At 53.6% G+C, this 14616-nt stretch overlaps 1 protein-coding gene across 1 annotated transcript in view; it reads right to left on the reverse strand.

Annotated features, from left to right (window-relative positions):
- Positions 1-12020, reverse strand: part of RGMA (repulsive guidance molecule BMP co-receptor a) — a 37184-nt gene extending 25164 nt beyond the window's left edge. Inside the window, exon 1 of the mRNA XM_037510039.2 lies at positions 11744-12020. Within this exon, the coding sequence (XP_037365936.1) occupies positions 11744-11757 (14 nt within the window). The 5' untranslated portion in view covers positions 11758-12020. The remainder of the gene's footprint in view (positions 1-11743) is intronic.
- Positions 12021-14616: the final 2596 nt, after the last annotated feature.

A 14616-nucleotide genomic window follows, 5' to 3' on the forward strand; every position in this document is an offset into this window, starting at 1 on the left:
AGGGGCGGGGGGTGAGAGGATTCACCACAGAGAGCGGGGAGCAGAACAGGCAGATGTACTGAAATACACAGGTGAAGGGAGCAGCGGGTGAGTTGGGAGAGGTCAACTGAGTCATGTGGGTCAGCGCTCTGGTGGGGGATCGAACTCGTGCTGCAGTAACTGGCAATAGCTTGATAGGGCTGTCTTTAACCCCTGAGCCGCCAGGGAGGCCTATCTGATGAGCTTTTTGGACACTGTGGGAGATTTTCCAGGCTGGCCCTCCCCAGCCACTCTTCAGCCTGCAGTTCTACCTGTATGCAACTCTGTGGCTCCGCCGAGGTGTCTGTTCCCCGTGGAAGGCAACAGAGTTCCTGTTTTGTTTTTTTTTTTTGTTTTTTTTGTGGGACCCTCGCCAGCAGCCGGGGAATGAACCGGCGCTGCAAAGGCTGCGGGCAGCCTCACAGCCCAGTGCTCAACCACTGCGCCACCAGGGGAGGCCCCAGAGTTCCTGCTTTTATGGACACGGGTTTGATCCAGACTTCTTTCACTTGCCCTCAGACTCCTGATTAATAAGGAGGCAGCAAGTGGGAAGAAAATGGTCCATATTGGTCCCAAGAGTGGACCAAACCCAAGAAGCGCAGGCATCTGTAGCCAGTGCTCTGACTACAGCATGCTTTTATTGGAATCGTTCTTGGGCCCACCCCCCTCTTTGGAACCACGTTGACCTTTAGCTGGTCAGGGACTCAGCTGCTTCCCTCGACAGCCCAGAGCAGGACTCAAGCCTTCCAACCCCACCTCGGACTTCAAGGGCTCCCCTGCATCTGGCATCTCAGATTTGATGAAACAGACCTTGTTCACTTTCTCCATAACCTTCGAGGTTTTACTATGATCCTATCACCTTCCTTCCTTCATCTTTTCACACTAACATACTTCAAGAACAAAGCAGCCCAGCTCCCGGGGAAAGCCTTCTGTGGGGGTGATTACTCGGCTCACCCTCTGAAACACTTTTCTCGAGGAGGTCATAAAACCACCAGGTGTGGGTACAGCCGAGGGAGAATACTATTTTTGGCTCGGTGTCCAACACCATTTCTGAAAGCATTTTACATTTTCTCAACACATGGTCCAGCATGACCTTTAGCAGACAAACATTCCAAGATCCTGGAATCTTGGGGGGTCTTTGCAAAAATATTGGCCTGTTGGTGGAACCTTATTAGGAGCAAACTGGACTGAGTCCATGTTCTTATCATTTGGATTATGGCCTCTTAAATACATTAACTGAGGCTGGCCCCTGCAAAGCTTCATTTGCATTTTCTTGCTCACTCGTAAGCTTCTGCAGTTCATCACCATTGCTATTAGCACGTCTGCACAGCTTTCATTTCATCCACAGGCCGGGACTCTTCAGAGCATCCCCTCTGTCAGATGACCTGTGTACTTTAAACTAAGGTTGGGGCCACCAGCAATCCTTGGGGATCTCCACAGTTTATAATTTTTCATCCAGAAAAGTACCTGTTTACCCTCTGTTTTTCTGTCTCTAAGGACAGTTCCCATCCATGGTCATTTCCTCCACATTTCTATAGCAGCTTACTATTGTAAATGACTGTTGGGGTGGAACTTTGTCAGATGGAATCTGGGGAGTCTAAACATAATTCATTCCTGGGTTTCTCCCTCCTCAGAGAATGCTAATAGATTGGTCCCGTCTCAAGTTCCCTGTTCAAAAATCTGTTGTGCTTTGTCTAGTTAGCTGGGACTTTAAAGATTTATTTATTTATTTTTATTTATACAACAGCTGGGGTACAGGCCAGAGGTGTGAGAGGGTGAGAGGATTCACCAGAGGCAGCGTGGGGAACAGAACAGGCAGATGGACGGAAAGCACTGGGAGCAGCGGGTGCAACAGGAAGGTCTGCCGTGCCATGTGGGTATCTCCCTGGCCGGCCGGACTCGAACTCGCACTGCAGAGGCTGCGGACAGCTTCACAGCACTGTGCTCAACCCGCTGCTCCACCAGCGAGGCCCCAGTGAGACTTTAAAAAGTAATATGACATAGTATTTTATAACTTTTTAGTAAATACCTTATCAAAGTATTAAAAATAACCTTCCAGAGGGCGGGCTCCCTGTGTGGGCAGGAGCGCCCGGGGGGCACAAGCCCGGTGGGGAAGGACAGTTGCACATTCTGGCCATGGGGATGTCCCTGCCATCTTTCATGTCCCTGCCATCTTTCTGCTCCCTTCTCTCCAGATGGCCCCAGAATAGCAGGACACAGCACTTCCGGGACCTGTTTATTCCCACGACAGACCAGCAGCAGGTCCCTCCCTTCTCTTTCCCAAAGCAACGGCCGGCCTGTCTCATCTCGCTGCCTCTCGCTGCCATCTGCACCTCCCCTCCCTGCTGGTCTCAGAGCACCTGGTGGCTCCTGCCTGGACCACCTCGCTGCCTCCTTGGCCACGGCTTCCTTTCTGTGCACGTGATTCTGTCTGCTTGTGTGTTCCCACCCTCGCCACATGGGATGCTTATTCTTAGTAACTAAAACACACAGACTTTACTCCAATATTTTAATGGTTTTCTGAAGCAGTTTCCTGACATTCCAATAGCTCTTGTTAGAAACGGAAGACGTATCTCAAATTCTCTCTGAATTCTTTTGTATGGATTTGAAACACATTAGCAGATTTTATTTGCTCTTGGACATGTCTTTCAATGTGTGTGACCAGATGAGTAACTGTTTATTGTCTCCACACAAGGCAGATTCTTTTTACTGAATTCCGGGCTCGGAGCTGGGTTTTGGGGGGTTTTGAGGAGAGCAGCAGACAGCCCTGCCCCATTCTGGGCAGACCAGGCGAGTGGTCAGATGTGTAGACAAGTGATTTTCAGTACAGACAGTTAAGTCCTCCCACTGGGGTGTCTGGGAGCCCCCCACTGATTCCCTACCACCCACCCCAGACTGCGAATCAGCTCAGGACTTGCCAACTTGGAGAGTCTTGTGAACTTTGGGGATTTCTGTCAGTAATTTCTTTTTTTTTTTTAAAGATGTATTTATGCATACAAGAATGGGGGTACAGGCCAGAGGTGTGGGGTGTGAGAGGATTCACCAGAGACAGAGTGGGGAACAGAACAGGCAGACTGAAATACACTGCTGAGGGGAGCAGCGAGTGAGACACGAGAGGTCTGCTGCGCCATGTGGGTAGCTCCCTGGCCGGCCGGGATCGCTTCATAGTGCTGTGCTTAACCCCTTGCACCACCAGGGAGGCCCCTCTGTCAGTAACTTCTTTAACAAATAGGCCCACTGAGTACAAAACATGGTGTCACTAGTACCAGTTTTGGTGACATTCTACATTATAATCAGCCTCACTGCCTAGAATAGGCTCTGTCAAAATTTCCCCTCTTGGACAATACCCCTGGGTTAGCATTCAGGCTCATGCGTCTGCTCCCAAGAAGGGGGCCTGGAGGATCTGCTGGGTGTGGGACATCTGGATGGAATATCCCCCCACAGAACCTTCCAGAAGCACACCCCTGCTTACTGGGGTGTCAATAACTATTCCAACAGCTCTGTCGTGGACATTTCCTGCTCTGTCTTCTCTCTTGACTAACCAATCCCTTCCACGTGGGCAGCCAGAGAGCCAGTGAAAGGGGATGGACATGTGTACAGACAGAATCAAGTACAAAATAGTCCACATCGGGCTTCCCGAAGCCTCTAAAACAGCTTAATCCTGCCTTCTTCCTGGGATTCAATCTTTTTAAAGATGCTCTTCTGTCCCTTCTCATTCAGAAGTCAGACAACTTCGCCGTTACCCCAGCTGGCATGGCAGAAGTAAGCCACCCCCCAAAGGTCACCCTGCTGGCCTGGTAACAGACTGGGGGGTCAAGGTCTAGGGGAACTTCGGGTTGTCATGACGCCTGATGAGCTCCCCAAGTCCTCCCCTGGCAAGGAGATGTCTGGTCTTCTCTGCCTGTGTTAGTGCTGTTCCATCTTACTCTTAACCCTATGACCTTGACTGTGACCCTCTGGCCACCTCGTTCTGCGGAGGAGCAAGGGTCCACTAACTGGCTGCAGCCCTCCTGATGGTATCTGGATGTAAACACCCCTACCCCCTTCTCACACTGCTCCTTCTTGACATCAGAGTCTCAGAACAAGCCACCTGTTTTCTTCTCCCTTGTCTCCGGGACTGTGACCTCGGGTGGAACTGGAGTTCCGTATGAAAGTCTCCCTCTCTCGCTGCCCCCTGGGCCTGGTCCGGGCCCTAGAGCAACCTAGACGTGCGTCCACGAGGTGGCAAATTCCTCTGCCGACCAAGCTGATGGGGAAGCCACAGCATTTGTGAGTTGTCAGTGTTGAGATTGATTGAGATGCTCTAGGCGTTGGGCAGATATGGGGGAACAGAGAGACCTGGGATTTGGGGTGGCTTGACCTTTAGCTGTGTGGGCCCTGCATGTCCTATCCTCTCTCTGGACCCTCAGCCCCTCAAACCGCAGAATCGAGGCCAGGCTGCCCCAGGGGGTCATGGACTCCACTGTCTGGTGACTTTAGGGGTCCCATGGACCGCTGTTGACCCCGTGTCAGGCGGTGGCCACTCCTGATTCTGAGGAGCCATTGTGGGGCCTCATCTGTAACACATCTGCCCCCACAATCCCAAGACATGGGGCCGGTAGGAAATGTTATGTTTTGTGTCAGCGTGAAATTCTTCCCGAATAACCTCCAGCCATACGGCCTCCCACCTGCCACCGCGCGGATAACACCGAACACCTCTCGGGTTCTAGCGGCTTCTAGGCATCCATGCCAGGGCGCTCCAGGCCCCTGTAGGGGAGAGCGGACCACCCAGCACTTACCTCTGGCTATTCCAGCAAGTTCTGGGAGAAGAACCAGTTTGGAATCATTTATCCACCAAATGGCAACTGTTTGAACTGACAGCGAGTCTGTCTCCCCTCTCGACCAGCAGGCGGCTGGAGGATTTGGATTAATGAACAACTCGGTGCCAAGCACAAATACCATAGACATTTAGCAACAGGAACAGATAACCAAGTTATCCATCAAATTCAAAACTGTTTAGAATGGCTAATGCAAAGCTGAAATGAAGATCCTGGTTGATGGGAGGCGGGGAAGGGAGCCAATCTAGAAAGAACGAATGTGTGTTCTCCACAGGCCTCCTCTACGCTATCATTTAAAGGCTTGCTGACAGCTGAGGGGACTTCCTCACCTTCACGAGAGAGGCAATACAGCCCGCTGGCTAAGGACATGCAGGCTGGACAGTCTTTAGACTCAGTTAGCTTATCTGTAAAATGGAGACGTAATTTAGTTCCCTTGGAGGCTGGTGGGAGGAGGCGATGAGTCAATCTAACAATGACCGCTTAGAACAGATGCTTGGCATAGAGCTAAGTGTGGACGAGTCAATGCAATGGCGGTTTGATGTCATGGGTAAGCACCACTGTTTAGATTATGACAGAGCCTGATTCTGCTAAGCCTTTGTATGTGTGGAATCTGGAGAAAATCTCCAGAAATCCCCAAGAACTGAGATAATCTTGACTCCCGGCAGGTTCTCTGTGCCTTACCAGTTAGTTACACTCATGCTGTGTCGAGTTCCATTGTAAGACCGAGTCTCTCACGTAACCACAGACTCGTCCCAACTTCAGAATGGGGACGGCCATCTCCACCTACAGATGGGGAGACCTAGACTGGGGGGGCTTAAGTGACATGTCCAAGGTCACCAAGAGGAAAAACAGCAAAGAGAGACCCAAATCCAGGCCTGGCATTTCCCCCCCCACCCACAACTGCTTTTCATCTTCACCCAGGGTGTATTTTTTCCTGAGCCAGATAACACACCCCGTGTGTAGAATGTGGGCTCATGTCTCAAGTAATGGCAGCTGGTTTAGAGATGTGCTCCAGACACAAACAAAAAACTTAAAAATGCTTAAATGAAAATAATATTCCCGAACAACCCCTCCCCTCCCCTAAAAACTTAGGAAGTTGGAATAGTTGGAGAAATCTTTTATTCTCCTTTTGGCACTAAATGGTATTTATGTAATTTTTAAAAGATTTATTTATTTATGTATACAAGAACTGGGGTAGGGCCTCCCCTGGTGGAGCAGCGGTTGAGCGCTGGGCTGTGAAGCTGCCTGTAGCCTCTGCAGCACCAGTTCGATCCCCAGCCACGGGTGAGGGTCCCACATGGCACGCAGACCTCCCCTGCCATGCCCGCTGCTCCCCTCAGCAGTGTACTTCGTTCCTTCTGCCTGTTCTGCTCCCCGTCTGGCTCTGGTGAATTCTCTCACCCTCCCGCGCTTCTGACTGTACCCAGTGCTTGTATAAATAAATAAATAAATCTTAAAAAAAAAAAGGAACTGGGGTACAGGCCAGAGGTGTGGGGGGTGAGAGGGTTCACCAGAGACAGAGTGGGGAGACAGGGAGACTGGCTGAACTACACTGCTGACGGGAGCAGTGGGTGAGACAGGAGAGGTCTGCTGCGCCATGTGGGTAGCTCCCTGGCCAGGGATGGAACTCATGTTGGAGAGGCTGCGGACAGCTTCATAGGTTGCGTCTTAACCACTTGCGCAACCAGGGAGGTCCTAAATGTTATTTATTTTAGGTCACGTTTTCATATTACACTCAGCTGGACTTAATTGCCTCTGGATGACAGGTTTTTTTTTCTTTTTAAAGATTTATTTATTTATGCATATAAGAGCTGGGCACAGGCCAGAGATGCGGGGGGGGGGAGGGTGGGTGAGAGGATTCACCAGAGTTATAGTGGGGAACAGAACAGGCAGACTGACTGAAATACACTGCTGAGGGGAACAGTGGGCAAGACAGGAGAGGTCTGCTGTGCCATGTGGGTAACTCTCTGGCCGGGTATGGAACTCATGCTGCAGAGGCTGCGGATTGCTTCAGAGTGCTGTGCTTAACCCCTTGCACCACTAGGGAGGCTCCTGGGACACATACCTTTAGTAGGGTGTAGGGTGAAGTGTTTTCGGGTTCCCTGTTAAGGCCAGATTGGGTCACATCAAACCCAAAATGTGAGTCCCCTGGGGGGTCTCACCTAATTCTGAGTGGTGGGTTCATCAAGGGTCTTTGGGGAAATCTCAGCAGGAACTTGTATTAGCTTTTGATGCTCCGGGGCTGTGTCAGGCTAAGGTCCCTGCAGGCTTCATGGCCTGTCCCAACGGATGTCAAGCAGCCCCTAAGGTCCAGGTGGTACAAGGGCCGTGTCTTGTGAGGGCAACCTCTGATCCCTTGGAGCTGAAAAGACACTCTGGCAGCAAACTCTGTAGTCAGGACCACAGCCTTGTCTCTGCCCTGGCAGCTACCTTCTGCACAGGTCTCTGGGAGAAGCCAGCGTTTGGACGGGTAAAAGGGTGTCCCTGCGAGGGAATCGGCAGAGATCAGATGTCGTGAAGGCCCTTTCATCAACTGGACACTTTTAAACAGATCTCTGTGCAGAGATCACTTGCTAACTATGCTCAAGTCGAAGAGCAAATGGAATTCTAGTGTCTGAGTTGGGGCCAAGTGGGCTCATTAACAAGATGGATACTTAGGGGGCCATCATGGGGACGTGTTTGTATGCCCCCCTCCCCCCATCTTGTTTAAAGAAGTCAGCCAGGAGAGCATCCCTCCAAATTCTGAAACAGGATGAAAAATGGTTTGCCTCTATCCTCAAGAAAAGTGTGCTGAGAATCACATAACGATGTGGAATCCCTTACTAGGACATGGGCAGAACTTCTCTGCTTGCCAGGACTGCAGGAGACTTGAATATTATCAGGAATCAGGACAAACTGTCGCTGGCAGTCAGGACAAACTGCTCACTCAAAGACCTTGAGGTCTGAGAGTCTCTGAAGATCAAAAAATACAACCTCAGGAGAAGCCACAGCTGGAGGGAAGGTTGCCCAAGTGCCCTAAGAAGAGAGACATTAACGAACTTAGGGCATATTAACTCCTACGGGGATTCTGCGTTAGCCCAGAGGGCCTAGAATCTACTGGAATTGGCCTTCCTGGGCCAGGAAACTGACAGAAGCATTTGTTTCAAGTTTTGGCTGATATTCAGGCACTGGCCGGTGGAGTATCTTGATCCCTGGAAGTTCTCCCTCCGGGGTGTTGCTTTAAGTGAAGAATTAAAAAAAAAAAAAAAAAAAAAAAGAAACTAGAAGTAAATCCAACCAGCAATTTTGTAATTACCCTCCACATAACTACCATTTGCTACACTTCTTTGCGGTAGTAATCCGGATACAATCATTTTAAAAGTCAAGTAGGACATAGAGCGATCTTTCTGTTGGTCAATTAAGAGTGTCTTTAAATTTTCAAGTGGGGCTAGAAGAGATATTAGCATTTATTTTGTCATTAGAATTTTTCTTCTTCCTGCCCTTAGAATTGCAAAATTCACAATCAGTGACTCTGGCCCCTGGCTCTAATGCTGCAGTATTTTCTGCTCCTGGGTGAGATCTGGCCAACAAACCGGGCAGCCTGTAAAAGGTGTGCATGTGTCACCATGGAAACTGACCTCTGCTGATCTTGCAGGCCCACCTGGATGTGGGGCCCTTAATTTTTCCCACTGCCTAGTCGTTGCTCTTATGTAGCTCACTGCTAGGGGAAGGGAGGCTGAAAGGCAGCGCGTTTCAGTCTAGAAAAGAGCAAAGATGGGGTTTATCCACACCCTGGAAGGAAACTCTTGCAGCAGAACGGAAGGAGCTCCAGGGCCTGTGCAAAGCGAATTAGTCAGAAGGATAAAGACACACACTGGAGGATTCCACTTACAAGTGTGACGTAAGGAAAGTAAGCAGATACAAATGAAAAATAAACTAATAGACAGTGAAAGCTGAAATGAGGTCACCAGGGGTGAAGCAGGTGGGCACAGGGGAGCAAGGGTGTATCACGGCGGTGGCTGTTTTGTTTAAAAAGTGAGAAAAAAGGAGTCTGTCATCTGAATAGCTGCTAACTGAGACAGACAGGTGGCACCTCCCTTTCAGGCTCGATTTAGGTTCAGTTAAGTCTGTTGAATGAATAAACGTTGAATGTTGTTTAAAGGCAAAGCTGAATTCTCCTAAAGAGTCACAGGAACACCACAGACATTTCTAAGTTATTTCAATTCCCCTTCGGGATAGTCTACATCACGTTCTAGAACAAAGATCTTTAAGGAGCTGTGCCTTTTCAGCGCACAGAACAGATTCACATCAGCCTGCACTGGTTTCCGAACATCTCTGGCTGCGTATGCTCAGTTTCACCTGAGAATGTCTCGTCTGTTTCCCTGGATCAGGCTTACTGAGATCAGCGACCATCCTTCCCAAAGCGTCCGAGTTTTGGACCACACTCGGTTAAAGCAAGTGCCAGAGGTGAGCTCATCAGGTAGCCCCGGCAGAGGGCGGTGAGCTCATCAGGTAGCCCCGGCAGGGGGAGAAAAACCTCTGTGAAATCCACAGAGCCCTGGCTATGCTCCTCCCCTTTCTGGGCATCAGTTTCTTCTGCAGAGAAACGCGAAGAGGAACACGTTTCCCTGCATGCTTCTTGGAAACTTCGAGTGTCACTGTGAGCCTGGCTTGAAACACTCTGTTGTCATCTAAGCATTCCTGTCGCTGGGGTGGCTGGATGAAGGGTCCTGTTAACTATGAGTGTCCCAAGCCTCCGCAATGTGTTAGCACACTCTAGGGAGGCAGCCAGGGATGCCTTGGCACCTTTGTAAGGAGAGAAAGCAGACAGGTTCCTTGGCAAAGGTCAGAAGCCCCCCCCCTTTTAAAAAAGATTTATTTATTTTTATACAAGAATTGGGGTACAGGCCAGAGGCACGGGAGGGTGAGAGGACTCACCAGAGACAGAGCAGGCAGCAGAACAGGCAGACGGACTGAAAGCACTGCTGAGGGGAGCAGTGGGCGAGACAGGAGAGGTCTGCCGCGCTGTGTGGGAATCTTCCTGGCTGGCCGAGAATTGAACCTGTGCTACACAGGCTGCAGACAGCTCCACAGCACAGCACGCAACCCGCTGCACCACCAGGGAGGCCCCAGAAGCCCCTCTTGATGCCTGATCATGGCAAGATCTTTACTTACAAGCATGGTTATTAAATAAACACCTGCAAATGGTGATGCAGTTGGGGGGGGGGAGGCGCCACCCACCATTTACAAGTCTATGTGGAGTGTAATCAGCTGTCTGTCACCAGGAAGATGAGGGAGCAGAGCTATTGAAATAGGGAGCTGGGACCCTCTTCACCCCTGCACAGCTCAGATCTCAAGGGGTCCTTTGCTCTGGGTTCTCCAAGGGAAACAAACCTTCCCAACTGGGAGGGCTCTGCCACTGCTAATATGCTCTGTCCTGGAAGATGGTAGCAAAAACCAGCCAGAGAATGTGGAGTGGCCTGGCGTGTGTGTGTGTGTGTGGGGGGGGGGGCGTCCACCCACAGCCGCTGTCTGCCCTGCTAGCCAGTCCACCTCACTGGCTAACTGGAGCTCATGGCCTTTGCCGGCGGGGCTTGCTTGTCACTGGCTGTGGGTGTGCAACAGCCGGAGGCCTCTTCTCTGTGGCGCACAAAAGTCCTTTTGGAGACACTGCGCTGTTCTTGGGCAGAGGCCGCTTTCCCAGCTCCCCTGCAGCTGCCCTTTCGAGCACAGCCAACCTCTGTTCCAGGGGTCATGGCTCAGGACTCGTCTGAAAACTCACTTGTCTGTAACGCCCCGGGGTCAGCAAGATGCTGCGCTGCGGGCGCGAGGAAGGGGCGCCCACTTGCCAGCACTGAACAGTCATGCTGCGAAGGTGACAGGTCCCCCTGAGGGCACTGGGCACCCCTGTGTAAGCCGAACCGCGATTCCATCCTGCGCTGGGCGGGCTGAGCTGGGGGCGTCGGGCGCTGGGCTCGGTGGCACCAGGGACGCGGGGAGACCTGCTCCTCCCCGGACGCGCGCGCGGGGTCCCCCTCTCCGCGTGCCCAGCCTCGCCACATCCGCTAGATGGCGCGGTTCCCCCGAATCTGCCGCCCGACCCCGCTTTATAAAACAAACCCACTCCAACGCCTTCCGAAACCACACCGCGTAATAACAGCTCAGGCTCCCAGTAAAATCTCAATTTGGGAGAATTGATTCCAACTCCGTGCAAATCTAAAGCAATTATTTTAACAGGCTGCAATCCAGAGGGTGGCATCCGAGCGCCCTCCATCAGCGCCCCCCCAAATGCACCTGTCCCCTGGCCCAGCTGGTTCCCTGGGGCGCGCCACGCGCGATCAGACACGGAGTGGGGGCAGTTCCCGATCCACCTCGAGACGTGGGGGTCGCTCGGGAATCCTACCCCTGAGCAATCGAATGCAAGCCCCGCGCCTTCGTGCGCACCGTCGTGCGGGGCAAAGGACTCCTCGGCCCGAGCCCACACGGTGCGCAGCGCCGACGTGCCCCGGGGTGGCCGCCTCGCGCGGCGGGGCGCGGGGCAGGAGGGGGCCTGGGCGCGGCGGGCCAGGGGGTGCTGGCGCGGGACCGCCCGGGGGCCGACTCCGTCCCAGGCTCAGCAGCCCGGGGACGAGGTGGCCGCGCGCAGGACGGGCGCGCCCGGCTCGCCACCGTGCAAGGGGCGCCCGCAGGGTCGGGCCAGCCACGCGCGCCGCCGGCCGCCGGGGGAGAGCATTTTAGGAAAAAGGAGCAAATATCAAACCACAAAAACTTTACAGCTGCCAAGCGCGCGAGCGATCGAGGGAGCAAAGCTGCCCATCTGGGCAACGCGAGAGCCGGAGGAGACGCGGGTCTGGGGCGCCCCCGAGCAGCGCCGCGTCCGGGCAAGGATCGGGGCGCCTCGGGGATGGCCCCCGCCGGCCCGCGCTTACCTTGGCGGCTGCATGAGCCCCTGCGGCCCGCGGGGGATGGCGCTGGTGGGGCTGCGGCGAAGTGGGGGTGCCGGGCGCCGCTCTTGAGTCGCGGGACGAGGTGGCGGGGCTCGGCGGGCGCGGGTCCGGGCTGCCCAGGCCGGCTCAGCAGCGGCCCGGGGCGCGCCGCCAGCTCCCGGGCTGCATGCCCGCGAGCGCCCGGAGGAGCGGGCCCCGGAGCGAACGGCCGGTGCTTGCCTAGCCCAGAGGCTCGGGCGGCGCAGCCCGCGCTCGGGAGGCAACTGCGGAGTGGAGCGGCGCCGCCAGCCCCCGCCTCGCCTGGCCCCCGCCCGCCGGGGCGCGCGCGGCGTCGCGAGGCTCGTTTGCGCGCGGAGGGGAGGGGGCGGGCCCGGCGCCCCGGGCGCGGGCGGGGGCGGGGGGGGGGGGGGCGAGCACGGGCGGGGCGCACTGGGGGGGCCGGGGGAGGGGGTGGTGCTGCGGGCTGGGGTGGCCCCGCCCCGCCCCGCCCCGCCCCGTCGCGGTCACACCCTCCCGCATCAGCCCCTGCCGCGATTGCGGGGTGCGCGCCCGGGGAAGTCGAGACCTGGTGTCGCGCGCGGCTGCAGGAGAGGGCGAGGTGCACGTGCAGCGACCCCCGAGGCGCCTCCAACTTTCTTAATCTCCGGCTGGGGTGCCACCTCGCTTCCGCCGTGGTCGAGGGGAAGTTTGGAGGTTTCTGGAGTAAAGCGTGACCTCCGGGGACGAGCCATTGCGGTCTGGGGGACGCACCTTTGTTCTACGGAGATGCTTTTTTTTTTTTTTTTTTTTAAATTTAAGAAGCTTCTTCAGGGCCTCCCTGGTGGCGCAGGCGGTTGAGCGCCGCACTGTGAAGGTGCCCGCAGCCTCTGCAGCGCGGGTTCAATCCCGGCCGCCGGCTGGGGAGATACCCACATGGCGCGGCAGACCTCTCCTGTCTCGCCCGCTGCTCCCCTCAGCAGGGCCTTCAGTCCAGCTGCCTGTTCTGCTCCCCACTCTGTCTCTGGTGAATCCTTTCACCCCCCAGCACCTCTGGCCTGTACCCGGTTCTTGTATAAATAGAGAAATCTTAAAAAAAAATTGTTTGTATTAAAGGCGTAATACACAGATGCATTCTCAAGTTCGATTTTGTGTAACTCAGGCACATTCGGACTAAAAGGGAGACCGGACCGTACCCCACCCCCCACCCCCCATCGCAGCCCCCTGCTCTCCGCGGGGATCTGCGTGTTCTCTGCAGAGATTTGCGCCGGTCCTTGCTCTGCGCTTTTGCATGAGCGCGCCCAGGATGCAAGCGCTTTCTCCCCGGCTCTGCAAAAGAATGTTTGGCGCTGCAGTTCCTGCGCGCACCGGCAAGAGCTCAGCCGCTTGGGCAGCTGCAAACCCCCTGCGGCTCCCAAGTCCAGGGAAAGACCCTCGCGGTGAAACAGCAGAGTCACCAACCGCTGGGTGCACATCTAAACCCCAGCTGTGAGTGTGTGTGTGGGGGGCCGGGGATGCGAGAGGGGGTGCAGTCAGCTCGAACACACAGCTCACACCCAAATTAGCCTTGTACGGTTCGAGGGATTTGCCGGTGCTTTTTTAAAAGCCAGGGTTGTGACTTCCTCGTTCTCAGAGGAAACAAACTGCCTTGGATTTGGACATGGGAACTCTTTGGATTTGCAAAATGCAAAGGTATCCTCCACGCTAAAACACGATGGTTATTTAGGCTTGTGGTCTTGAGGGATGTGGTTTTAACTCAATATTCTGAGTTTTCTTGGCCAAGTGTACTGAGATAATCTATAGCTGGGATATAAATAAAATCCATGTGATCGAGCAGGAAGGAATTAGGTATTGGGATTGCTCGTTTCTGTAATTAGCTCTGACCTTGAGCAAGACATTGAGCTCTTCTGGGCTTCAGTTTCTGCATCTACAGAGAGAAGCTGCCCTGCGTGCTGGGGAGTGTGTGAGTGGCAGCCCTAATATTCAGGGAGTGACAGATTTCCTTCCTGTCCCTTTCATAGCTCAGCTATGAACAGTGGCGCTCCTTAGGGACGAGCTCTCCCACCACCCGGAGCGCCTCCTTCCTGACAGTGATCTCACTTTGTAATCATGCATTCCTTGGGGAGACCTAAGGGTGGGCTTCTCCCAGCAGATGAAGTGCCTTGAGGGCAGGAACCAGCACCTCCTGGGGTCACAATCCCAGCTCCAGCTCTTTATACAGTAACAGCCCGGCTACAAGAATTCTCTGGACGGCTATCACCCAGATAACAGATTTCTTACTGAGCTTCCAAATTACTTGGCATTTTCAAAAGATCTATAAGTGGAAACATCTCATTTTAAAATGAAGCCTTTGGAAAGTACCCAGCAGGGTTTTCCCATCTTGGGGGATAAACAGTCCACTGTTTAGATGAGGCCAGACAATTCTTAGCCGAGCCACAGGCTGTGGAGGCGGCCAGCAGCTATTTACCTTGATGAGGAAGGCTCCCATGGAGAAGACAATGAGAATTAATGCTGCTCATTAAGTATTGGATTAAGCTGGACGCATGCTCGGTCTTCCGCAGCACATGTGAGCACGGAGTAAATGAGGCTGTGGGGTGCATTTAAGGTGCAAATTAACAAATGTACATGCTTTCGCCAACCATCTAGAAACATTCCTGATAGAAAGCTCCGGGGAATGCTTGTCTTTCTTTACTGCAAAGGGCCTGAATTCCTAAAAAAATATGAACAGGAAATAGGCTAACCTGGGTTCACGAGTTTAAAAAAAAAAAGGCAGCTGTTAAGAAACAGGGTGTGCAAGTCACACAGCAGGAGACGGGTCTCTGCATTCGCTTCTCTCCTGTCCAGTGCGGAGTTGCCAAGGAAGAGGTTAAGTTCTGACT

The sequence above is a fragment of the Talpa occidentalis genome, unplaced genomic scaffold, assembly GCF_014898055.3.
Source record: "Talpa occidentalis isolate TD23 unplaced genomic scaffold, MPIMG_talOcc4v2.1 talOcc4.14, whole genome shotgun sequence".
In the NCBI taxonomy this organism is placed as follows: Eukaryota; Metazoa; Chordata; class Mammalia; order Eulipotyphla; family Talpidae; genus Talpa; species Talpa occidentalis.